Source organism: Vanellus vanellus (genome assembly GCF_965231255.1).
Source record: "Vanellus vanellus genome assembly, chromosome: 3".
Classification (NCBI taxonomy): Eukaryota; Metazoa; Chordata; class Aves; order Charadriiformes; family Charadriidae; genus Vanellus; species Vanellus vanellus.
In genome coordinates, this window is record NC_138907.1 from 26,966,668 (window position 1) to 26,993,725 (window position 27,058).

A 27,058-nucleotide genomic window follows, 5' to 3' on the forward strand; every position below is an offset into this window, starting at 1 on the left:
AGGTACATGTTAGGATGGTGGGATTATGGAGTTGAAGCTGTAAGCACATCACTTCCAGCCTGAATTCATTCATGTGTCTTGGGCAAGTAAGTCAGCTGCAGGCAGCCAGAGTGCTGTGTGGTGATTTGAGAGCTGTTAGCTGGAGTCACCCTGGCGACAAAAGCAAATGAAAGGACCTGCTGCTCCTCCTCCTACAGAGCACAGAAATTAGATAAGAGCAGGGTTACTTCCAGCAGCTGCTGACTATCTTTGCTATCATAAAGATAATCATAGCTGATACTCCAGGGCAAAACCAGTCACTACAGTGATGTCTCATGTATAAGCACTGTAAACTAGCAAAGGTGTTAATGTTTATACAGTCTCAGAAGAGTACCTGCGGCCTTGCACACCTAGGTAGCTAGATCTGTGTCCCATGGAAGTTTTTAGCCCTTTTATGTCTTCCTTCGGAAGAAACTGGTATTGCTTGCTGGGAGAGGTAGGATCTAGGACTAGAGAAACTAGTCCTTTGATGCAGTTTGGCAAACCTGATTCTAGGAAAGCCTAAGCATTAGACCCTGAAATTGTTTCCAACTTGGGCACCGTACATACTATCTGGGTTTTTGGAGCATTTTCCTTTCATGGTGTGACATATTTACATAACATGAACATTTTTGAAAGAGAACAAGGCTACATTACGGCAAGTGATAAAGGCATGAAAGCAACTGATGCACCCTTCTCACCTGGTTCAGACAGTGATGGTTTTCTAGGCACTGAAGGCAGAATCCTATTGACCATTGCTCTTTGAAGTAGTCTGGGAGCTCATGGCTCTCAGCTCTATGGGAGTACTGGGTAGTTATGAGCTTCTTGTGATTTGCATTGTCACTAAAGGCTCTTGGCCCCAATATGACAGCTTAAATCAAAAGCATATTTTTCTGCCTTTCTCCCTTTTATGTCTTGTCTTCATGTCTGTGTCTGAGTAGTGAGGATTTGCTTAGGCCCTGCAGAATCAGGCTCTTTAATCCATTGCCCTCATGTTAACTTTTGACGCCATGTCCTGATTGGGCTGCTGCCAGGAGTAGCCTTTTGGTAATCCCAGCTGCAACCATTATTTGTGCCACCCCTTCTCCCTGGGGGCTAATGGAAGGGAGCAACAAGGCACGTAACTGTCCTCTGTGAAGAAACAGATGCTGTTTTGCTCCTGTTCAGGTCCCTAGTGCCTGCTTTGGACTCCATTGTGTTTAACTACAAATACAATAGTTAATAACTTTGTTCCATGCATTGTCCTCTTGATGTGACTACGTGAAGGGATTGGCTGGGTGGGGAGTTAATTCCTCTTTTGCTGAGCTGATTGGTGCAGTTTGTTCTGCCTTCTACGTGCTGGGTAACTCCCCAGCAGCAAAAACCTCTCAGTCAGAAGTAATAACTGCTTAAACCTTGGTATGCTGTCACTTCCCTCAGCTCAGCCTCAGTTCCCTTGGTGCTGGTGGTAGTGCCTAAGGTGTGCTCTACCCAGCTTAGCTGATAGTTGGACTTCAGCTTGTGGAAGATGGTGTAGCCTCTCCTTCTGCATGCAACAACACTTCTGCTAAATAATCATTAAAGCTCTGCCTGGCCTTGTAGTTAATGCTTCTGCCAGTACTACTACAGATGAGTTCTACCCCTTACATTACAACAGCAGCAAACCTACCCAGGTCACCTATCCTGCCTCCCTCCCCTGAGGATCCCCTGCTGGCTAGCACGTGGCTCCCAGGAATAGTTTGACTCCATGTGTTGAGTTTTTGCATGTAGGGCGCTGCAAGGTCATGCTCTCCCATGAGGGTTCAGACAGCCGAGCCCTAGCCTCAGCTCTTCTGTGTGGGCAGGAAAATGCTTCCCCAGCCTAACCCAGAGGGAGCAAGGTATCCTTATAACTTAACTTCATATGTAAGAACTGTGACTGTCATTTTAATTACATGGTGACTGGAAGTTCAAGGGAAACTGTGCCTCTTCACCCTTTGTCTCGCCCTCCGCACAAGTTGGCTGCTATGGGTGAGATTTCTCAAGGTGCTCAGCACCAAATAGTTCTAAGTAGCTAATCCAGTAACACTTTTAGGTGAACAACAGACTCAAGGGGTGTGTGGGGCAGAATGTTCTCAGCTGAGGTGTGTTGATGATCGCATTGTTCTTTTTCTCTTCCTCCCTACCCTCAACCCACTCCCAATGAAGACACACAGAGCACTATGTCACTGGCATCCTGGTTCAGGTGGAATGAGCCCCCAAACCGCATTTCCCAGAGGAACCCCACAGAAATGGTGGTTGAGACACTAATGATGGAGCTGAGCTGGCAGACCAAACAGGCAGAGAAGCAGCAGCGAGAACGGGAGAATGAGTATCGCAAGATCAAGACTGGGGTGGACTACGGCTGGCTGGTCAGCTATCCAAAGCAAAGCTATGATATCAGCCCAGGAGAACGGCTGCAGCTGGAGGATATGTGTACCAAAATACATCCTTCCTACTGTGGGCCTGTCATACTCAGGTACAGTAAAAGATGAGATGATACAGACTTTTCGTTTCCCCCTCTTTATGATATACGAGAAAGGAACAAGAGTTGTTAGGACCAACAGAATAAAAACTTGGCATCCTGTATTGTAAGTCATGGGACAGTGTCTTTGTGGAAGAAGGGAAATCTAATGTTTTAAGTCAGTTTAACATGGTATAATTTCCTCCAAAAAGTTGCTATATGCCTTTTCCCTCTGAGACTGGCTTGAGTCCTTTACACTCCTGAGCAGCCAGAGAAGCTTTATCTTGCCTGATGAACAGTTACCATTTCAGTATTGTGATGGCTTTTGCTTCAGTCTTTAGAATTTTAGAATAATTGAGGTTTAAAGGTACCTCTGGAGGTACGTGCTTCAACCTCCTACTTGGAGCAGGGCCAACTTCAAAGTTAGATGAGGTTGCTCAGGGCCTTGTCTTATCCATTGTTGAATATCTCCAAAGGTGGAAATTGCACAGCCTCTGAATAACCTGCTTTGGTGTTTATCCACTCTCATTGAAGCCTGCCTTCCTTGATTTAAGCTATGCATCCTATCTATTGAGGCACTTTTCCCCAGTGTCCAGACTAGCCAAAAGGTGCTATTGTGTTTTTCAGCCTGTGAGCCAGGTATTCCCAGAGAAAGGAGCAGTTGCATGATTCTCCCTCCTCTGCCCTCCCTCCACAGCCTTGATGTGGAGTGGGATGCAGGTGGGGCGTGCAGTTGGCTTGAACAGCTAGGTGCTGCTTCTGCCTTCTGCAGTATAAATGTAGACATAGCCTCTTGGACTTGCTGTGAGCCTTTCAAGTGCTCGACATAGGACTGCTGCGTGCCAGTTGAGCAACCTTCTGTAAGAATGCCTTCAGAAATAGATCAAAGCCTGCTGGAGCATCCAAACTGGGAGGGACGTGACTCTTCCTTTGAGGGGGTGGCTCTTTTAAGTTAAACCCTGTCACTTAGCACAGTGCAAGTGAGGAGTAGTGACTCTGAAGTCCACCTTAGCCAAAGCAAAGTTGTAAAAGGGGCCTTTATAATCCACTTCCCCTGTTCCAACACGTTCTACAGCTGGGGTTTCTTAGAAAGAAGACAATCCTGGCAGGCCATATACAGTGGGGTGCTTGGCACCGTGCAGTCCCTCACTGCATACGCTGGCACCTGTTTTCCCTTGAACAAATGAATCTACAGCTCTTCAACTGCAACCGTAAGAGGGCTGGAAATAGCTGGTCCTCTTACAGTGGGGGTGGCCAGGAAAGGATGTGAAAGCTACCTCTCTAGCTCCCACCTTGCCCAGGGCTGAACCTTGGAAGCAAGCTAGCACAGGGCTTTGGCTTTTGCAGATGTTACCATGGTGGCAGATTCAGAGATTTGGGATCATTCAGTGGCTGAGTTCTCTCCAGTGAAAGTTTGCTGGAAACAGCACCTGCCTTGTATTTGTATAAATCTGAGCTATGCTGTAAACAAGCCACTACAAACCCCTTGGGGTTCAGAGTTATTTTCACCATCCCCAGGGCCACTGAGCAAGGCTTGTCTGGCAAACAGGTTATTTCCATGAGAGCAGGCTTCAGGTCTTTCAGTTGGGAGGCCCCAAGGTTCATCATCTCCTTCAAAAAAGAGTATTAAGCTGAGCCATATCCAACTTGCTGCTCCTCTGCTTTTTTTCTTTCTTTTTTTTTTTAAAAAAAAAAACACCTTGAGATCATGCAAGAAGTGTGATTTCAGTGCGATTTGTAGTGGTTGTTCACTGTTCAGGATTCAGCATACCATTTACTCAGCACCATTGGTGGGCTCTATGTGGGCATAACTGAAAAAGGATTAAACCATCCTCTTAAAAATCCTCTTATAAATTGCTATTATAGGGTATCATAAATTGTGTTACAGTATGATTCAAGAAGTGGCATGTTTTTGTTTGTTCCATACTGTGCAGTTTGCATGGTTAGCAGAGCCACATTAAAAAAATGAGGGTTGCATAACTTTTGTTGGTTCAATTCTGTGACTGAGAAGGGAATGTCATAGCCACAAAAATGGAAGAATTAGACTGGGGTAAAGGTCTGTTTGATCTGATGTGCAATCTGTATGAGATAGTGGCCAGTAGCATCAGTGTAAGGAAAAGAGAAAAGAACAAGGCAAGCAAATACAACAGTATGGGCAATTACAGTATCTTGTATATAACCTCCAACTTACTGTACCTTGTAACTTGGAGACTTTTGGAGCCAGAAGTGGTCCTTCTGTCCATAATTGCCCTATGTGGCTTTATCTTTCAGTAGTTTGTTTAGGTTGTGAGGTTTTGCTTTTATTTTTTGAATTCATGTAAACTTTTAGCATTTGTGGCATCCCGTGGCAGAGTTCCACATCTGAACTACAGCTCTGCTGTAGAAAACTGTATTTTGCTTGTCTCAAACTAACATGTACTAGTTTATTCGATAATCCCTTCTTCTTGTGTTGGAAATGTGAACAGTTGACCACTCTTCTACCTTCTAACCGAGAGCCCTGTGGTTCAGAAATCTTCATTACTGACGTGGAAACAATGAAAAAGAATGGGGCTTGCTATGCTAGGAGCTGCAAATGTACAGAGAAATTAGGAGCATGCAATCTAACTAAAAGACAGCCAAAATTGGATAAATGCGCCTCTCAGAAAGTGAGATAACATGGAAACTTCCTCAAAATTGCACAAGATGAGTATAACAGGAATTCAACTGAAATCTTCACATTTCCAGTGAAGTACTTTAATCACAAGATCATTGCACTGCCTCTTGAGTACCCTGTGACTTTATGATATGTAGTAACCTTTAGGAAAAAACTTCCACCCAAAAAAAATCTACAAGCTTGCATTTGGAAATTCAAATGCATAGCATGTACCTTACTGAAGCCCTTGGTTCTGTCTGAAATACTAAGCTTGATCCTTCCCCTTCCATCTTAGACATTTGAAAAGCTGAAGTCCTTTTTGATGTACTCAACGAGTGCATAATACTTAAATAACATAAGTAAAATGCATCTTGCAAGACTGCAGAGTTTGTTTTGTTTGTGTCATGCAAGGTCTTGTTCTTTTTGAGATTCTAAGCTCAAAGTAAAATAAAACATTTTTGTATGAGTTGTCAGAGATGTCACTTTATTCTCCAAAGGTCTAAATGATTATCCAAATTGTCCTTTTCTGTGGCTACAGTCACATCTACTGAGAGGCATAGCTTCTATAAATTTATTTCTTTAGATGTGGTGGAGCCTGGAAAGGAGCACTTCTTAAATGGGAGGGTTTTTTTTTTTTTTCAGATCCAGTTTGCCTGTTTTGTATTTCAGTTCAATATAAACTTTTCTTTGAGTCTCTTAAATTCTGAAGTACACTGCAAATACCACCAGATATCTGGAGACTGATTCACTTCATACAAATAAGGCTATTGTATTCAGGTGTAACTTAGCTTTAGGTTACTGGGTTGGAGATTGCTGACTATATTTAAAATTAAATCCTGGAGCCATTTGAAGGAAATGACAGTGAGTTTGGTGAGGCCCTTAGTACCTAACTGCCATGGTTAAACTGAACGAGTAGACTAGCAGCCTGCTAATACAGAATGCTAGATTTTTGCCATCTTTACGCAGAGCTTTAGCTCTAATCAGAGCTAGTTGTGGTCTGTTTAATTTCTTTCTTTCAGTTTCAGCAAAAGTGAAACAGTGGGTTTCTGTCCTTCTTTGCCCAGAGAGAAAACAAACAAAACCCCCTAATATGGAAATGCAAACCTGCATTTTGGTGATCTGAGATGTTATTAATACCACAGGCTAAGGACTGTAATTTCTAAGGATTGTGTGTAGCTGAAGTGGACTTCCTAGTATGCCTGAATATTAGACAAATGACTAAAATCAGAAATGGATTTATTTACAATTATGAGCTTACGTTTGAGGTGGTGTGACATGAGTGTTGCCATAGTCCTTTGGGAGTCAAGTAGCCTTCTCTAGCAAAGCTGTTTGTAGCTTTACCATATAGCCAGAATTCCTGCTCAAAATACAGATTCAGAAGTCAGAAGCTAATTATTAGCACGAAGGACCCCACGTTTTCTTCAAATGACTAAATCTACTTAGAGCACCTAGTTCTAACAGGCACTCAGGAATACAGTGAACTATAAGCATATTGTTTAAGTCCATGGACTTCCATTGGATTTAACAGGTCTTTAAACTTCAGGCTGTACTTAGGAAACCTACTGAACCAGTGACCTACAGAATAACAGGCGGGTGACAGCACTTCAAAAAAAGCAGTGCCAGTATGAGCCAAGCACAGCCAGATTCTTAAAATCTAATAGCTGTATGAGGAAATGCAAGGGTCACAATTTAAACAACAGATTTGTTTGAACGGTGATTAAAAAACAGCCTGGACTGGGGAATGTGCTTCCCAGGCTTCTGCGCTGGCTCAAGGTGGGTTTTGTTGACAGTCAGGTCTAAGACTGTGTGACTTGTATAATATGTTACAGGTTAGCTACCAGTAGTATCATAACTTGTTTCACAAATAAGGTAGATAGGTATACTTTTCTGATGAGTAAGGAAACCCTGTTGAGAGATTTCTAGATATAGTTGTGCAGTTCCCTGGTTTGAAACTATTCCATGCAAAAGTGTAAGGGCATTCACCTGCGCTAGAAGATAGGTGAGCCTTGTGTGATTTTGTGTATTTAATTCCACTAAGCAGCTTTGTGTGGAGTTTGTTTCATGGGATACAAGCCCATATTCCTTGATTACAGTGGTTTTACTGTTTTTATATGTTACATGTTTTGTGCAGCGAGCAGACTGCTGGATTATCCAGCACATCAACTGGCTTTCATTGATAGCTGGGGAAGATGGCTTCAATTATGCGTAGGTGGCTGCAGCAGACATTATCTATTTTCTGACACAGACTGGTTTAGCTAGACCTCAGACCCTGATAACCTGTCCATCCTTTCTGCTGAGAAATATTTGTGGCATGCACACCTTTTGGTGTGCATACGTGGGCTGTCCCTTATATGAATGTGCTGGTACTGAAGTTATGTGGGCATTAATAAAGGGACAAAGTTAGTTCATCCTATTGGGGGAGAGGAAAACGCCCTCCCCCGCCACTTCCCTTCTCCATCTGAATGAGAGTGGTTTTTCTTTGGGTGACTGGCAGTCTGTTTGATTGCTTTCCCTTTGTTTCTTAGACCTACGCAAATCCATATGAAGTAGTTTTTGTGTTAGTCCTGAAAAGTCAGAGGTAAGTCTTAATAGCAAAAGCAGAATTCACAAAACAATTCTTGCTGCCGTGGCTAAGGAGAGTGCAAATAGGCAGATAGCTATGAAGGTGAAAAGTTAGAATGATTTTAGAAAACTATTTCAGCTAGATTAGTTGAGAGTGTTATTAGCAACACAGGGCATTGGGATTAGAGCTCTCTGCTCAGGGGAGAAATTTGCTGTCGTACCACCCATTTTCCCTCTTGTTCCCAGAGCTAGCCACTAGTACAGTCACTGGTCCAGTCTGACACATGCTGCTACCTGCTCTGGAGCCACAATCCAGCAGTATGACACACAACCTCTAAAACTGGAGGCAGTGATGAGGCCCTTTGGGTGCACAATTGCCAATACAAAAGAAGAGGACGTACTGATAGATATATATAATACGCCAGCATCTCTCTTTAAAATACACACAGAGATAAAATAACGGAATGACTCATTCAGTTCACCTCTGCAATAAAAGTCTCTTGAAGGTGTTTTCCCTGGTATAATAATAATAATAATGTTGCAAAGACTTGGGTTTCGATGGACTCATCCATCTATGCTTCTGACTAGGGTAAAGGGAAAAGTGTATTTATTGTGAAAACCGTATTTGTGGCTCTTTGATAATGCAACTGAAGTGCCTTCTCAGAAGGGAGAATGGATGTTTGCAATGTACAGCAAATCTGTTACTGCTGTTATGTGCTAAACCTCAGCAAGACCTAGTCTCTTGCTCTTACAGGCTCTGCGCAGTTCAGTTTAGCATCACTGCGTAAGTACTTATGACCAGCATGAACTACAGTGCCTCAGAGGCTTTTTGCAGCCAAATGTTCAAAGTTTAGTGGTGGTTTTTTGGGAGGATGGGGTGGAGGAAGGAGATTAGGAACTTATCCGAAGCAATTGAAATGGTTAAAGAACATCTCGGTGACTTTGGTAGGTTTTGTGTCAAACCCCTCTAGCTTGACCTTGAAAAGGACTGGTGCTGATACTGAGTTCCCTCAGCACGCAGTACTGGTGTCACCGCAGCTATACACGTAGCTGCCAGTATTTGCTGTGAGAGAAACACACTGAAATATCTGGTATAAAGCATGATGTTAAGATGTATGTCCAATACCAGGCCTCCACAGTAAGAATCAAAAGGCATAAATGTACAAAGAGTCTTTTTGGTTTATCTCTGGTTTTCTTTCTGTCCTTATTATCTTGGGTACCCTTTGGCACACCATTAAGCGGTACAATTCCATAGTGCACTAAACTCCTTGTTGCATTCCTAGGGCTTATCAAAAAAACAAGAGGCAGAATCTTATTCTATGAGCTTCTCCTGCATTAGGCTTATTTAAATGCAATCCTACTGGTTTCCATCTTTGTTCAGTTCTGCTGCAGAGAAATATCAAAATGCTTACAGACCTTATACACTCTAGCTTCCATTAAGTATAAATACCTGGATTTTGGTGAAGTACTAGTTTAGCTCTGTGTCTGCTTGTAGATATAATTTTTATGTTAAGAACTGAATATTTATTAGAAGAGTAGCCATATTGCCATCTGTCATAAACTCATACTATTACAGAACAACTAGAATCCCTACATGACCGGTGTGTGAGCCTTGAGAGTGGATTCCACAGTCTCCAGGCTGGAGACCAAATCACCCAACAAGGTGTCAGGAATGGCACGTTCTCTTCTTGGCCCAGCCAGCAACCCACTCAGTGACTTGAAGAAAATTATCCTGCTCTGCATCTCATGTTCCTCACCTGCAAAATGAACAGTAGTAATTCTTCACTTCCTGATGTTAAGCTAGCTTAATATACATAAAAAAAAAATTTTGACCTCTCCACTGAGAATTCACAGTTGTCTAATTAGCTACAGCATCGTGCTGCCAATCAAGGTGTTATCAGCTGAGCCAATCCATTATCTTACAGAAAGCCATAGAAGGATGAAATAGCACTTCACTGAAACTTAAATATTGAGAGACTATCACATATATAACAAAGCACAGTTTTACAGGATTTTTGTCTAGTGACCATTGGGTAATGCTATGGGGGATGAGAACTGGAAACGGGAAGTCTAGTGGGACTTTCTGATTTCTGATAGGTGTTGTGTGAGAAGAGCACTTCCTTCAGTTTCAAACTTGCCACCTTCTAGTCTTGTTTGCTGCTCCTTATTATTTCTTGGGCTTATGAGAAACAGTGATTCATCGCTTCCTTACATTCTCTGGCTTGCTTGTGATTTTAGAGACCTTGACCGTATCTTTGTGGCCCTTCCCTGTTGTTGTTCCCTTCAGTCCAGGGAATCCTATTTTGCAGGAGAGTACAAGTTCCAAGCCTAGCACAGTGACTTGGCAGCAATCCCTAATTTGATGTTTTTAATCAAAGCTGTGCCTTGACTGTGCTTTCAGATTCCGGCAACTCATTGCTGAATATGAACCAGAAGTACAGGAAGTATCCCGGCTTTTCCGCTCTGTCCTGCAGGAAGCTGCCGAAAAGATCAAAGAGGAGGAAGAGGCCAAGAAGCTTGCCAGGCAATGGAACACAAAGAACAAAACCAGCCTCTCCTTAACAACGTTTAAATCCCGGTCCAGAATTTCCCCATTCATCAGTGACATCAAGACCATCTCTGAGGATGTGGAACGGGGCACCCAGCCCACCAGGAGGGTTTGGAGCATGCCAGAATTTCGGAATGCCAAGGATAACTGACTCTATACTGAACAAGGTTTTTAGACAGTGATCTTTCAAAATCCCAGTTAACCCTTTTTTAGCTCTACTGTTTCTTCTTTGTTCCAGCTCTCCTTCCTGCCTGTCTCTCAGAAGCTGTGTCCATAGTAACTGCTGCTGATGCCCGCAGTGTGTGACACAATTTATTACCAAACATGCTAGCCTTTCCTTTAATTTAGTAGCTATTCAGTAACCTTAAGGGCAAGGCTCACTTACTATCTCATTTTTATTACTGCTTTCTTGTGGAAAATGAATTAGTTTTGTGATGTCTGTCTTCTCCTTTCCTCCCCCCAAGCCTGGATGTAGTTATCTGTAAAAGCTTTTGGCCCAAGTTAGTGAGAGCTGCTGGCTGGACCAATCTTGCTGAAAGCAAGACAGCCACTTACATGAGTAAGGCTTGCAGGATCAGGCCTGTGAGTTAAAGCTAGTATCTGATTTGGAACCGAAATTCCTCTTCCAACTAATAACCTTCCTCAGTGCTACAGGGTACTTCACACGTAACCTCAGCACTGCTGTTGATCAGCTTTTTGCTGACAATTTGCAATCCAACCTGAGTAGAAACAGACCCAGGCTTTTTGAGATGAAAGACCAATATTATTCCACAGCAACCAGTTCATGCATGCTCAGGTTTCTTGGGTATTTTCTCTTTTGTGCTGGCAGAATCCCCTGAACCTTGCACCTGCAGAGTAGATAGAAATTTAACAACCTGCTGTAGAGATATACAGGTGGATACATCAGTGCTGTGTCAAATGGTGTTCTTGGTCCTCCGTGTTCTGTGTTGCTGAGGTAAGTGCTCCACCCCCCATCCCAGTAATAAGTAAGTGGGCTCAAATTAATGTTATGGCCAAACCTGAAAGAATACTGAACTATAGTATCAATGTACAGAGAAGGGTGAAGGGAATCAGCACTCATCTGCAGGGCTCTTTGTACAGCTGCAATAGTTGAGATCATTTTAACAAGCTGCTGCTCTGAGTGACTGAAGGGCTCTGGTAGATGAATTTTTGTTCCCCCCATCTTCTCTCATGAGTACTCAGAAGACAGCTTTCCAGTACCCATCACAGGACACTGGCCAGTGAATTGATACTATTACAAAAGAATCATTAATACAAACTGCGTAGCTTGTAGGCCAAATACCGCTGAGGAAAGCTACTGGGGCCTTAACTCAGCATCTGCGGGGAGAGCTCTCACCAGCAAAGGAAAGAGAATGGCATGCTGTGAAAATCATGGGTCCTGTAAAGAAGCCAAGGGCTGGGATGCTTTGTGGAGACCAATAGGAGATGGGGAAGGAAGAGAGGGATTTCCCTGTACGACTGGCTTTTGGGGAATCATCCCAGTGGAGTATAGCCTCTTGGAGGACCCTGTAGCTTTGTTGTTGTTTTGCCCATTTCCAACTCTTTTCCCTGGGGACCTTTGCAGCAGCATGTGGGTACTACAGCCAAGATAAAACCCTTTGAAGCTGTGCCAACTCTGGGAAGAATTCCAGCACATGAAATCTATCCTAGAGTAGAAACGTGCAATTTCTTCCAGAGATGGGGGAGGGCAGCATAAAACAAAGATCAAGATCAAACCCTTAAGAGCTCTCTAAGACTGTGGGATTCTGGCTCTTCCTCTCTCCCCTCTGGGCTATCTAAGATTGAACACAAGGCCTTCTTACTAGCACCAGGTTGTAGTTTCTAGTCCCTTGGTAAACTCTGCTGCCAGCAACCCTCCTAGGAACAGAAAGCAGAAGCTCACTTTTAATCAAAAACTTCCAATTACAGCATCCAGTTTGGCATGGGCTATTTCAACTCTAGGTCAGTGAGGGAGAATTTAAAGTCTTCCGACAATCAGCTTGGTGTTTTTCAGCTCTATGTCCTTGTGAAGTAATGTGATTGTGTATATGAAGTAAAAACAAAGGCTTGCCATAATTAGCATAGCCTTAGCTGTCTAGAAGATGTGGGATCTCTAGCAAGGGATCGCCATGATTTGCAGAAAAGTTCTTGTTTGGAAAAAAGTTAACCATCTTTTCTTATATATTTGCAAGCCACTGTATGGTACTGAATGCTGAGATAAGTTAATGAATTTTATGCTACAGCTCTGTAGTCATTTTATTTGCACTCACGTTCTATTTTGACACCTTCAGTATTGACCGTATTGATGCAATATTTGATGGACTGCTGGGAGAGACAGGACATTCTGACACACTGACATAAAGCTCTTTGTTACAGTACAGTGTCTGTAATGTGCTCACTCTTTCTTAACGAGAATCAGGAGTAACTAACTTCCCTACCCCAATGTACAAAGCCAAGGAAGTCACCTGAAGAGTGTTCACACTATCACAGCACCCTGTAATCATCCTGCATCCTTCATTAACAACCTCCAGCTAGCAGATACCATACTCGTTTAACAGCCAGGAAAGGGAGACAAATCTGACCTTTGGTCAAAGCCATGTATGTTACGGAGGCCAGGCCATGGCAGCACCTGCGACAGCTGTGCTTACCTCAACTTACCTCTAATTTCTATTTCCACAGTAAAAGGTAATCCAAACTTTTAAACAGTACCATTCTCCCTGTACCTCTTCTGCAAGTTACACTCAGCTCGCAGTAGCATCTAGTGATAAAGGGGTATTCAGATACCAAGCTAATGAGATTTCTATTCTTACTACATGCTATCTGTTACTCTTAAAGGTATAGAAGCAGTATCACGTTTGGCTGTAGCCAGCTTCTTGGAGACTGACTGTCACCTTCTACATTGTGTGTGCACCAGCAGGTACTGAAGCACAGCTTGGGAGGTGGTTAGGATGCCTGACTGCTGCACTGTGCTTGTGGTGCTCATTTCTCTTAGGAATGCTGTAGATTGAACCATAAATGATCCTTTGGTCACAGTGTGTGGCAATGACTACCCACCCATGTTTGCTTTGTCCTAATTCCACATATTGTGTGGCTACGTTAGCATTTTAACTAAAATCAGGAGCATGCAACTCCTGACTGCCACCACCTACTGTGCTATGGCCCATGGCACTGGGCAGGCACAGTGGGCAAACTAGATTGCTTTTGGATTAAGCTAACACAAATGATCCATTGCAGCTGGCTCACAGACCATAAAGATGGGATAATGCTGGTTTGAAGTAAACCCTTATGAAACTTGTATAGTGTGAACATCAGGTCCGCACTGACAACTGACTCCACATCTCTGCTCCTCCTGGGCTGCACTAGTGCAGCTAGCGTGTAAAAACAACATTTCAACACAGCCCTGATGAGACTCTCTGATCTGTTCTTAGCCCCTCCTGAGAGCTAGTCCAGTGTCTTAATTCTTTAAGAATAATAAAGAGTGAAATAGCAGCACAACATCATAAACAAGAATCATTCTAAATCTTCAATCATTCTCTCGAAACTGAGCCAGGGTTTTGGTATCAGCCCAGAGCGTCACTGTTGCCCCATTGCTGATAGTGTTATGCTGTCCAAAGGACATTGTTATGCCCAGGAAAAAGCAGTCCTAGACTTACTATACATTCTAACAAGTAATGGAAACACCTTCATAGCAGCTCAGCTGTGCTGCTTGGCTTTGAGGGGCTAACACCCCTGAAAGTCACTACTCATCTGAGAGACTATGCAGCCCTGCTTCTGACTTCTACAGACCAGCCTGGCCCACAGGCTGTGGTAGCCGGCAAAGGTGTGCAGGAGGTGAGGTTCCTCACCCATATCAGCATATAGTTCAGACAGCTATCACGCCGTGGGGAATTGGAGTAAGCTTCGCAGGAAATACCTGTCTGCTGAGATTGCACTGTTTATACATTTCATCACAGAACCTCAGAAAATTAAAGCAAAGCTGTGAAATATAAAACAATTTTGTTTTACTCGTCTTTAATTAAAGAGCTTCTGAAGTATAATCTGTTCACTTCTAGCCAAACACAACAGCTGTTCCAGTGCCCTACTGTGCACTGTGTATGTATCAAAGGAGGAAGGCAAGAATGGTAAAGGCACATGATCTAAACAGAAAAACCCATCCTCTCTCTACAGGCTACAAATGTAGCCACCTACCTTCTATCTTGCTACCTCTACAAACAGATCCCAAGATCTAAGGTGATAAATAACCACAATTAAACAACTGCAAAGGTCTTAAATTCTCTGAAGCTAAGTGGTTTACAGATACAACCTTGTATTGAAGTCTTCATCAACATGCTTCCAAGCACGTCTTACATTGAAATGAGAAGATACAAGCGACAAAATGGATGTTTTGCCTCCTGATACTTTTCAGTCACCTCTGTTGATTCTGTACCTGATCCTGGTACTAGAACACCTTAATATCAGTAGATAGTCCCAGATGGCTCAGGGATCCCTGTGCTAAGCATCATATATGGAAAGCATGCATATGTTAAACAAAAGGAAGTGAGGTTTTTTTTCACCACGTGAAGTATTACTGAAGTATGGACAGTATGGACTCAGCACATTCAGACAGATGACTGGTTCCAAAATTGGACTAAACACGTTCAGAGGGTTAGTAAACCACAGCGGTCAGCACGCAGCCTACAGCACAGGGCTTAAGCCACTCCTCGCTAGAAGCTGTGGGCAAGCAAATCTCTCTGTGTTGTTGCTTCCCAAAAACATTGCTATATGCCTCTCCCAGAAGGAAAACTAGGCCTTGACTGGATGGCCATTCTGATATATCTGTGTTCTGCTACACCTCCCTGATAAAGGACACAGCAGTGTAGTTTTGCCCCAAATGCATTCTGCACTAGACTGCGTGAGTCAAAGCCTTTTTGGTTGTGCCCCGCAGTAGAGGTAGGGCTATTAAGCATCCCTAAGTTCTACCCACCTGTGCCAGGCAGAGTCATCGTAATCTCAGTGCCTGCCTTTCCCTGGTACTGCTGTCTATGCTGTGGGCTGTCAGCACAAGGGGCCTCTTGTTCCCTTTGTATGATCAGACACACCATGTTTCAGGCTGGCTTATATCAGAACGATACTGTGCTGGCCCTGAGAGTTAGGTCTCGGGCTTGGGTCTCCCAGTGACTGCCATATATTTTCTCTGCAGTTGCTGCACAAAGATATTCTCAAACCAAGGGAAAATCTTTGCAGGATGAGATTTTAAACATGACAGAAAGGCAAGGAAAAGGGCTACAAGATGCACAGTGAATTATGTGGTGATTTATGGTCATCTGTTTATACTGTACACTTCCTAAAACTATAAATTGCTAGGGTCTTGGCTAGATAACCAGATTATAGCACGTGACCTCTACATTTTCATCATAATTACATTTTGCCTCTACCAAATAAATCTAACCTGACCCAGTAGCAGATACTGCAGAAGCATGGGAAAGAGCATCTGTGTTTTCTACGTTAGAGTAACTACTCTCAGAATATAATTACTGTTACACCTGTTAAGTGATCATAATGCTATATTCTCAGAGGCCTCTATCAGGTCACAGTCCATGTGCAGTACACCTTTTCCAATGTTATTCTCTGCAGTGCCAGGTTGCCTAAAGCAACGGATTTCACCTGATTTAGTCTGAAGCCTATATAAATAACCAAATGTGGTATGAAGCAGTGACATACTCCTCAGGTATGGGGTTTTTTTTTATATTCTGGCACTGGAGGAATGAAATTATTCCAGAGATGGAGAAGAGCAGGGTGCAGTTTCTGAAGAACTCAGCAGCCCCAAGGAGGGATGGTGCAACAACACCTGGTCCTTCCAGGTTCCTACTGGCTCTCAGCAACTTGCTCCTGTTGCATTCAACTACATAGAAGTTAAAGGCTTTGTTCTGCCCTCAGCACATAAGAAGCAGCAGGAGAGACTACTGTCTGTGCACAGCACAGCCAAGAGAAAGAAATGAACAAAGACTAGATTAAATTCATAGGACAGCAGTAACAAATGTTCCCCATAAACACCACGTAATTAGGTCTTTGCAGGCTAATTATAGGGTTTCAGAATAAGAAAGTGCAAAGCCAATGTCCAAAGGTAAAAAAATAAAAATAAAAATTTCCACAACAGGCCAGCTGGACAGCAATGCCACCTGCCGGCAGATTTCCCAGCACTGATTAACCAGGAAACAGGCAGCAACTTTCTAACCAGGCCTCCCCTGACAAATACAGATTCCTCACTCTCCTGCTACTTTTCTCTCACACCACTGTCACCCAGAGAACAGCTCATGACTGGAGAGCAAAACGAACACAACCGATGTTAGCTGTTAACCGATGTCTAGCGCCTTATTAGAAGACAGCACCAGTGGCCAGCATGCTGATACCAGAACAGTTGTCATCTTAAACATTGTGTCTCTGCAATCAATATACATTTAGCAGACTGGATATTAATGATGTTCTTCACACTGCTTGAACAGGCTCAAAACATGCTTTCTTAAAGCCTTCAGCACTACATCCTGCTCTCCCCTCAGAAAACACCAGATGTTTCATGCTCATTGTGAATCACAATTTAAGATCGAAATTGAACAGGCAAGAAAAAAAACAAACCTGCTGTCAACAGCCAAATAAATCATGATCTCTGCACTGGACAGTAATTCTGATGATTCATTTTGTCCAGAGATGGAAATATAAGGTTGGATGTTTGCCAATAATTTTAAAAGCAGCTCCTCAAAAGCTTATCATCACCCTACAGCTTCAAATATAACCAAGCAGCTGACTGGAGAATTTTCAGGCGTGCACAGGACCTCATATCCTTCAGAAGGGTCCACTGTCACTTAAAATCCAGCCATTTCACGGAGTGTCCAAATGACAGCGGAGCTCCCAACGTTGGGAGCTGAGCAGGAAGTTTGGAAACTTGCTTCTAAACGTACACAAAGGCCAGGAGGAGTATGTCTAACACGTACAACAAAGCATATCAGAGCTCCATCCAGTGGTCAAGGGCTCCACCCGCACCTCAGCAAGGCAGGTTCAGCAGGCGACCTCAGGGCACATTACTTCAGCCTCTCTGACCCCTGCTTTGCCCCTACATATAGAGCTTACTCAGGTTTCCCCGCTGCAGAGGATGACTGGGAAGCTCTTCTACTCCTGCAGTGTGAAACATCCAGGTACATCAAAACAGCACAATTTGCCTCATTTTTTAATTTAATATTGATCAGTATCAGAACTGCAAGCCCTGCTCAGCACTGCAGGATGATACATCTAAGTTCAGTGGACCCAAGTACTTCCAAGGCAAAGTGGTATTAAATAAAGTATCTTCTCATCTTGATCTCTTGTAGATTTTTGCACGGGCAAAGTTGTCAAGTTCAGGCAAATCATAAAGGAAACAGTTAACAAAGAACTGCATTGCTCATGAGAACTGGCTGAATCACTTAATTACTTGCATCAACCACTCTTTCATGTTTGGGTTTTTGCCTGTTTTCCCTGCATAAGAGAAGAAACTTAAGTAACTGTGTTCCATCCCCTTCCAGTAACTTTTGAGACCACTACCAATTTCTCAATTAGGAGATATCTTTAGAAATACCTGGTTCCTTTCCTGCTTCATGACAACTACTCACTAGATCCAGGAGGTCCAAATGAACACCCTCCACCATGGGACTGATGAAAACCACACAGCCATTTTACATTTATGCCTGCTTAACTACAGCACACAAGCAGGAGGTAGCACTAGTGTGGTAGCAAGGGCTTAAGAGCAACAGGCAGAAATCCCAAGGGACCAAGTCTTATCAATTCTGCTGCTTGTGGCACATCATCTTGTAAATGGGATAGAATACTTAGGAAGTACGGTACCAAGGAAGATGGGCATGGCAGCAGCAGCTCAGAGAATATATCCTGCCTCTCCTCCCCACCCCAGTGGGGATAAACTTCTGTTATTGGAATTTCTGTTGTTAAAAAAATTCAGTTGAGTTCTGCATGATTTCCAGAATGGAAGATGGTACACAGACACAGAAAATGGATGTGATAGGAAGACTGTCACACACACAAACAGTAGGTTTCACATCTGAAAGACTTCTGTTACTCAGCAACTTAATATTACTCAGCATTTTGGCAAGATTCTCAACTTGTCCAGCCAGGTAAGCTTCTGCAGCCCCTTCCTTATCACCTGACCTCTGCCCCGCTCCATGACTTCTGACAGCAGCAGTCTCCCTCCATCCCTACCTCATACCTTTTCTATTGTTCTATTGTTCCAGCCTTCATCTTCCCCCACGGTATGTGCTTTTTTAAGACCTAGCGGCAAGGCTCTCTATCAGCCATTTGCATATCAGGTCGACATCCCACACCGCTTCACAGTTCCCTCATGCAAATTTCTCGATCTGTATTTCATCACATTCCTCTAAATCTCTTACCTTACTGTCATAACCTTCACATCTGGTTGAGCTGCCACAATAGTAATCTGAAGCGGTATTGAAAAGCTATGTTTAGTGAAAAGGTCAACAAAATTAATTTCTTTCCTGAAGTGGCAAGGCACAGACAATTATTCTGGCTGTATGGGCCTGTACTCACTAGGGAGCCTGAAATCTGTTAGCCAGCTCCAAACAGCAGTCTCAAAGATACTCAGTCCCAAGAAGATGTAAGTGATCTCAGTGCTTGGGGGGAACGATGGAAGAGGGAAGGATGCAACATGAACTCAAACCTCTTTAGAAACCTAAGAATCTACAAAGAGATGGGTAGGAAAGTAAAGGAGGCTTATAAAAGCAGCAACTGCTGCAAAGTTTCAGGCAGCAACTGAGCAGGAGAGAATAAAACTTAATCACTGCCACAGAACTTAAGCAGCTTAGCTTTCTAAAAGAAATGGTATCTTAAAAGTAAATGCTGGCATAGACATACTTTAAAGCGTTACTAAAGCATATCGAGCATGTCAAAACTGAACAGGAAAAATTCCTCTGTCCTGAAACCGCAAAACAAAGTTTTGAAGTTTTGATTTTTTTTTTCAAAGAAAAAGTGGTCTGACTCATTTTTGTACAGTGTTGGCAATTACCAAAACCCTAAAAGAAGAACAGACCACATGATATTAATAAAGGTCCTTTGCCTTTTCCATACTAGCATGGAACAGTGAAGGAGTTTTCATGATCCTGACTGATTTTGTATGAGGCAGCAAAAAGCAGATTATTTCAATTAATTCTGAACCTTCCAACCAATACAGTTCTTTACAAGTGAGATGTCTGGGTTTCCCGTTCCTATATGCTGTCTAGCTTCCAAATTTCTACTTCCCCCACAAAAAAAAAAAAGTTTCAGGAAATGATACTATCTTTACATAAAGTATAACCTAGGGAATGGCAAGGATGTTAGTGTCTTCTAAGAGTGTGTCTGGGATTAACCTTCTTAAGGGAAGTCCAGAGATAAAAGCTGCTTATCTGGACAAGATGCTTTGGCATCTCTAGCGAGAAGATACCAAAGTAGCATAAATCAAAGCATGATCCCATGAAACAAAGGAGGAGGGGTTTGTTTGTTTTTTCCCCTACTGACATTTCAGAACAGTGCTTCCAAAAAAGGCTTCTATCACCAGGTTACAAGTCAAGGAAACTCCATTTCTTACCTATGTGTTTTCATGATTTATATTCATAAGGGTGTAAGAACTTGCTCTTCTGGATCAAGGCTTTAGTCTCTAAAGAGTTACATCTCTGCAACAATTGCAAAATGTTTCACAGAAAACCCCACCAACCTAAGGAAAAGAGAGGATTCTAGCATCTTCAGAAGGTTTCACACATCAAAACAGTTTTAAAATTACCCCTTGAGCAATGGTACAAAACTTCAGATTTACTTAGAACACCATGGCAGACACAGACACAAAGTTTTCCGTTTGTTTGCTCTTTAATGAACTCCCCACACTCTGACCACTGTACACCTGATATTCTTGTCAAAGTCAACTACACTTGACTCCTTTTTCTAAGCATTCCTAAATTGTGTTTCCCGAGAAGCACTTGCTACACAAGGGATTCAAGTGGAATTCCCACATCAGAGTTATGAACACGGGCCTCCTGGGTAATCAGAAGTCAAAGCTCTCAAAGGAAGCAAGCAAGCACTGACCAAAATACCACTGCTAACACACACTCAGGTTATGCTGGGGTCAACTGTATATCCAGACCTGTCTCATCTCACAGTGAACTGTCAACACACCTGGAGGGTCACTGTCACTGCCTTCAGCATCATTCTTATGACTCTTTCTCTTTTCATTAGACAGATGGTATGTGCCTTGTGGCACTTCGGACAGAGGAAGGTTTGATAAACAGCTCACAAGATCAGAAAGTCAGGCCAGAACTCTGGAGTTTTTAGGTCTAGGAACAGCAACTCCAGATGTGAGGGGTAAAGTATCTATTGTGAGCTGCCTTTCAATGGCTGATTCAGATAAACAAACAAAACCAGAGATGTTTCCCATTTCTATTTTGGGATAAAAATCATTCAGCTACCATTATGGCTCTAGAGTATTTTACTGTTACACATTCTAGTGAGAGAGAGTAATAAACTTTCCAGAGAAAGATCATATCTCAAACTCTGAAAGAAAATAATATATTAATGAATGAACTGTCAAAAAATCATTTATGTAAAAGCATGTTCTATTTACAAAGGTCATCTTGCTCTTTAGGACAAGTAAAACCACTACTGGAAAAAATACTCATATAGAAACGCCTCGTCTTTCAAATAGACATTTACAAATACTCTGCTTTGTTTAAACTACTAGAAACATTACGACATTTGAAATTAAGAGTCTGTTCTGCATGCAGTTAGGATAGAAATTACATTATTGTACTTCAGTGTGTCAGTTCTTATCATTGTCAATGACACACTCTTAGGCTCTTCTAAAACACCACAGCCTGGCTATTACCTTAGGATCTCAAAAGGAGGACATGGATCTTCATTAACAAGTTAACAGTTACTCTTCGTTTTGCCATTAAAAAAGGACATCCCGATTGTCTTCACAGCAGGAGAGTCTGGTCTTGTCAAACATGGCGTCCTTATCCCTGAGTTTCCCTTTAGTGTCTTGCTAGGCATGATGATCGTTGGCTTGGTATATTTACAAGTCCTTGGTTAGCACTCTTCCCATTATAAAGCAGAGTTCAGAAATTCAAGGAGTTCTGCACGGTTACGGTCTCTCTGTAGAGCAGAAAAGCAGAGGCAGCAGTTTAACAGACCTGTACTCGGTGGACCAAGGCTGCATAATCCTGCTTTCTGTGGGGCTTTCACATCTCAGCATGCTGCACAACAAACGCTACCACATTCAACCAGCTGGATATGACTAGCTACCAGGCAGGTGTGAGTGCCTGGAGGAAGTGCAAGGCAATGGGTACTCAGGAGAGATGCTATAGGAGACAAGCTGTCGCTGTCACTATTTTATGATACATTTTCTAAGTGGCTCCCTGCGGAGGCTCCACTGGGTTGTCATCGTGTAGCTCAAAGCCTGCTCAGGAGGGAACTCACAAGCAGAACAGATGCAATTCTCTGGTGTCTGAGGCACTATACACACAGCAAGTCTTATGCTCTGGGAAGTATCATTTTTTTCTATGCATAAGCAGCAGCTTGCAGCATAATAGAAAGGGAACCATGAATTTAGGTTCTTTCTTTACATAAGAGGCAGCTCAAACAGTCAAAATGCTTGTTTCCAGTGTTTTTAAAATCAGAATTTATAGAACAATCATTGAATCTTAAAATATTGTGAACAATGAATGTTGTTCAATTGGGCATGTTCATGACCACAGACACCAATCAAAAAGAACCAACATAAAATATTTGACATCAAATACTATGTATATATAAACGCAGGTTACTGGGATAAGGCTAGAAGCATTCAACGTAATTTAACACAAACTTCAGCGCCACAGAAAGAAGATAATGTATTTTTTGATAAAATTTAACTTGGAATGCTCAGGTCTGGTTTGGTAACTATAGAATGAACTGTTATGGCTGAATCAGAATCCACCAACTGCATACCTCAGCAAAGTAACACTTTTAACACATGCTGACTAGTACCAGAAGCCCTCTGCAGATCACTCTAAGGTGTGGAAACTGCTGAAGAGTGAACATATTATTAAAGTGCTGAGTCCAGACACCCATAGCAATAGCACAAAATGCTATTCATGATATCTATTTCTCTGGGTATCTCAGCAAAAACATTTGACTGCTTGGACAGAATGCATGAGCACATGGACCTAATATCTATCCTATCATCTTTTTTTTTTTTTAAATTCCTCTCTAAATAATCGCTGGTCTCGCATGCATTAGAAAAACACAGTAAAGCAGCAATTACCACAAGAGACTGAAAGAGATGAGGACAATTAAAAACAATGCAAATTAAATCAACAGAGAAAGCCAGGAATAAGCAAAACATTATGGACTGAAATTCTAAGAACCTGCACAGGCATCCTTTGGTTTATCTACTCATGCCTGAGTATTCCAGGCCCACTCATAACACAAAACCTGGCAAAAGAATGAATTAAAGTTTCTCAGATAGCATCACAGCCACATTAAAAGCTACAATCAATATACAACTCTTAACTGTAAAATCTACTCTTCTACAAAAGCCTACTATTAGAAAAATATTAAAAGATACAGTATTTTCCCTTAGGGATATATAGACTATTTTAATTCTTACCTCTTTATCCTTCTTAGTCTTCTTAATTTTCATCTTAATTTTCTTTCCGGTTATCATGCTGTAGTTTTCATTCTTCTTTTTGTTCTTAAAGAACTAAAATGCAATCACACATTAGAAAGACATAAGCTTTGCTTTATTTTGTAATGTTACAAATATTACAGACAATAATATTTTATATTTCCTAACAGTCCAAAACAATAGAGATAGGTTTCTACTTGCTGATGACAAAACTGATGGTGTTATAAACACTTTTATTACAGGCCAGATTAAGTGCTTAGATGAGAAATCTAACAGGACTTCAAGCTCAAACAAGCATACCTTGGAAAGCTGGACAGGTCCTGGTTTCTCTCTCTTTTTCTTCTTTTCTTTCTTTTTCTTCATTTTGTTCTCCTTTTTCCTTTTCTACAAGTATAAGACATGTACTCTTATGCTTACAGATTCACACTGGCAAAAAAAAAAAGGAAACCCACAAGTAGCTCGTAAAACCCTGGCTAGTCAAGACAGCCACTACTGCTTGCCCTTACCACTGCTGAATAGGTACTATCTGAAGCACAGAGAAAATAATGCAGCAGGGTTAGCAACCCTTGAGATCTTGAGAAACAGAAATGGTCTGATCCTTGATTCTGTGTCTTTTACTGTAAGCCCAATACATAAAAATCATTGAACAGAAGGTCCTAATAAAACAGAAAAATTGCAACAGCAAGAATCTACTACTCTCTCTCGCTGACTACAAATAGTTTCTTCTATCAGAAATTCTATAAAGTTATCAAGATTTCCCACTTCTCTGTTCTTCAGAGACTACTGTAGATTCTAGTTGGACCAGCAACAACTGGCAAAAGGAACCTTTAAATTACTTCTCCTTTAGTATACAGCCAAGTATATGACAACCTGTCAGCTCACCTGCTGTAACCCTAAAAGCGTGATTCAGATTTACATAGCCATAGACAAAAGCGTTACATCTTACATGACATAGAAGGTAATCGAAATACGAAGAACTATTTTCTGTTTGTTAACTACTTATTTCTCTTAGTAAACGTTTACCTTTTTGTTGTGTTTTTCTTTTTTCTTTTTCTTTGATTTAGACTTAGGAGAATCTAAAACAAAACAAAACCCTGTAAGTTTAGCATTCTGAAAAAGGTGCTTGATTTTACAGATAAGGCATATAGAAATGCAAAACGTAAGAAGAAAATGCTTTAATTCAGCTATATATATTAATGCTGGTTGAAACTAACCCTGAGAAAAGCAACATGCCAACTTACTGCCACTTACTGGCCTAACGTGGAAACTGAAAATACCTGATTTACCCAGTGATTTAGCACTCGCTAAATAAGAGAAACACAGATTGAAAAATGCCAGAAGGAATCTCCATTTCACTATCCTCAAGGAAAGTTAACTCCACTCCTGCTATACTTGACCTTCATCATTCAAGGCCTTTAACTGCTGGTTAGGCAAGCTATTCCACTGTTCTGTTGCTAGGATGTATTTTTACTAGGTCTAATTCAAATCCCTCCTGCTGCATTTTAAGGTCATTTTTCCTTGCTCTGAATGTCACAGAAAGATTTTTCACTCCTTCTCCATAGTAGCCACTACCGACACCTATATATGTGTCTTAGCTCAACTACCTCACATCTTTTCTTCTCTAGATGGAGTAAATTGAGTTGTTTAAACATGCCCTTGTAGGACATTATTGCTAGATCTTCTGCTCTCCCCTGTGAATGGGAAAACTTAGGGAATTTTTAGCTGTAAAGTTTTAGCAAATCTCTAAGCATGCAGACAGACAACTTGGGCCTAATTCAGAAGGACTTTTTCCTCAGATATGTGTTTGTTGACACCGCTCCAAAAGATGAGCCAGAAAGCATGCTAAGCGTGCTCACACAGTCAGTGTCTGACATGAGATTTTAATTCTTTTAGAAATGTTAAGAGTGTGTCACATGGGATAACATTCATTCAAGAAGGAAGGAAAAGCCCCCTAACCAAATGTACAAGTTCATAGATTTGAACATTTTCAGAACATATTTATGTCAGATACATTGAATCAAGCCACTGAAGGATGAGAACAAGTAATATTTCCATAGAGATATAAACCCACTTCAAGAGAAGCAGAACTAAGTCTGTTAAACTGTGAGATACAGAATCACAAACATGAGGTCATGCACCAGACAGTGAAACTTCACCCAACTCTGAAGTTAGAGTTTTCATCAGAAGTCTATTTCTCCTAGAATTCTAATTCATAGGAGACTTCTTCCCAATCATAGTCATAAAAACATAAAATACACTTCAGAATTTGCCTAACGCATTCTATTAAAAGTAGCATAGCAATTTGGTCATTTTACCTGCAATGATACCAAATATTTTGATACAGAATATCAAAGCAATAGTCTTGATATAACCAGCAATACACTCCCTGCGAGGTCACAAGTTATAGCCATAGAAAAAATCTGCCCTTACTCCCAGACAGTATCTTTTAAAAAAAACTGCAAGTCCTCTAAGTAAGAAGCAGCTTAGTATTAATAAACTTCATGTGAGTCCTCAAAGTTAAATGCTTGGAACTTTAAGACCAAAGTAAGACTAAATGAAAAACTCCAACACTGGTCTAAACGGACAGGTAAAGTAGAAAGAGATCTATATTCGCTATACTTTCAAACACAAAATTTTAAATATATACAGCATATTGTTACAAAGTAACATTTCTTTAAATGGCAATTGCTATTTTGAAGTTACTTAAATTAACACAGGAGCACTGCATACTGTGTGTAGAGTACCTTAACACAGCAATAGCAAAGGGTTATGAGAGAAACACTGAACATGCAGTATTGGTATTCTACGCTGTCCCTTTGTGGTGCTTTAGCCACATTTAAAATAACCTTTAAATGTTTCCAGGAGTGCTATCAAAACTGATAAACATCATGTGTATGCATGGAGGTAGCTTACCTCTGCTACTTGAGGAAGACGACCTTGATGATGAGCGTGATGACGAGGAAGAAGTGGATGTAGCACTAGAAGATGATGTGGATGAAATGGATGATGATCTGCTTCTACTGCGTTTTCGCTTCCTTTTTTCTTTTCCTTAGGATAACACAAGGCAACAGTGATAAGCACACTAGTAACTATGGTCTACAAAAATGACTCTTCACAAAACTTAAGCACAATGAATGCCTATTTTAAGGAGGTTTGGGTTTTTTTTTCCCCCTCTTCCAGCATCCCATGGTTTATTACCATTAGCAAGCGGCAATGCTCAATATCCAGGTCAAACACGGTAACTGACATAAAGGACAATACACTCAACACCACAGCCTTAAACAGGTTAGCAATGCCTACCTCGGAGCTTCAGCTCTTCTTGTGAAGTTGCAGAGAGCTTCCTGCTTTTTTCATCCTTCCCGTTATCCATACCTAGTGAGAGACAACAGTACGCTCAATAACATAATTTCCAAAATACTTTGGGAGAAGAACAAAAGAGCAGTGCAGAGACAGAGGAACACAGGGAGCGCAGCCCCACCGCCACTCCTATCAAACTGCACCGCACTATGGCCAAGCGCACCTTTAGGCCCTGGCACCTGAGGCCAAAACCCCGTTTTCCTGTCACCTTCGACGAACGTGCCGCTAGTGCAGGCGCAGGGCGCTCTGCCGCAGCAGCCGCACGGCGGGCTGCAGGGTCCCGCCGAGGAGGCCGCCCCCGGAGCTGCGCACAGCCTGCGGCCGCCGGGAAGGCCCCGACCTGCCCTACACCCGCCGCCCCGGCACTCACCCACCCGCCCGCCACCCTACACCAGCCCCGCCGGCAGCGCGCGGCCCGGGAGGGCCTCCCCCGCCGGCCGGCACACGGCGGCGGACAGGCCGCGCCGCCATTTCCTAGGGGAAGACCGACTTTCGCCCCCTCCCCGCGGCCGGGCCCGGCGCGGCGGCTCGCAGGACCCCGCCTGCCCGACCCACCCCGGGAGCGGAGCGGCCGCTGCCGCTCCGGCTGCCTCCCCGCCGACCGCCCTTACCGAGGGGCTTCCCGTGCCCCGCCGCGCCACGGCTGCCGATCCGGAAGTACTGGCGGCTTCCTGCCCGGGGAGCCGGCGGCGGAGGGCGGGCGCTAGAGCGGCCTCCAGCCCCCGGCTCGACCGGCGCCTCTCCTCCGGGCCCTCCGCCTTCCCCGCGCTTGGGTGGGCGCTGCCGCCTGGGCCAGGCGCCTCCTGCGAGGGA

At 42.6% G+C, this 27,058-nt stretch overlaps 2 protein-coding genes across 2 annotated transcripts; one reads left to right on the forward strand and one right to left on the reverse strand.

Moving 5' to 3' along the window:
• Window positions 1–2,198: 2,198 nt before the first annotated feature.
• Window positions 2,199–10,410, forward strand: RD3 (RD3 regulator of GUCY2D; the record flags this gene model as incomplete). The annotated part of the gene is made up of 2 exons (XM_082481146.1): window positions 2,199–2,494; window positions 10,075–10,410. The coding sequence occupies 2 exons, from the start codon at window positions 2,199–2,201 to the stop codon at window positions 10,370–10,372; spliced, it is 594 nt and encodes a 197-aa protein (XP_082337272.1). The 3' UTR covers window positions 10,373–10,410.
• A 10,393-nt stretch (window positions 10,411–20,803) lies between these two features.
• LOC309670410 (uncharacterized protein) lies at window positions 20,804–26,986 on the reverse strand. The gene is made up of 7 exons (XM_082481337.1): window positions 26,857–26,986; window positions 26,189–26,260; window positions 25,802–25,936; window positions 23,912–23,964; window positions 23,189–23,272; window positions 22,871–22,963; window positions 20,804–21,375 (listed from the first exon to the last, which is right to left on the reverse strand). The coding sequence occupies exons 2-7, from the start codon at window positions 26,256–26,258 to the stop codon at window positions 21,325–21,327; spliced, it is 486 nt and encodes a 161-aa protein (XP_082337463.1). The 5' UTR covers window positions 26,259–26,260; window positions 26,857–26,986; the 3' UTR covers window positions 20,804–21,324.
• Window positions 26,987–27,058: the final 72 nt, after the last annotated feature.

Coding starts and splice junctions, on each gene's coding strand:
- LOC309670410 (XM_082481337.1), bottom strand. CDS start 26,258: ATGGATAACGGGAAGGATGAAAAAAGCAGGAAGCTCTCTGCAACTTCA. Junction 22,964..23,188: donor GACCTGTCCAGCTTTCCAAG/GTATGCTTGTTT, acceptor ATTGCATTTTAG/TTCTTTAAGAACAAAAAGAA. Junction 21,376..22,870: donor AGACTAAGAAGGATAAAGAG/GTAAGAATTAAA, acceptor TCTGCTCTACAG/AGAGACCGTAACCGTGCAGA.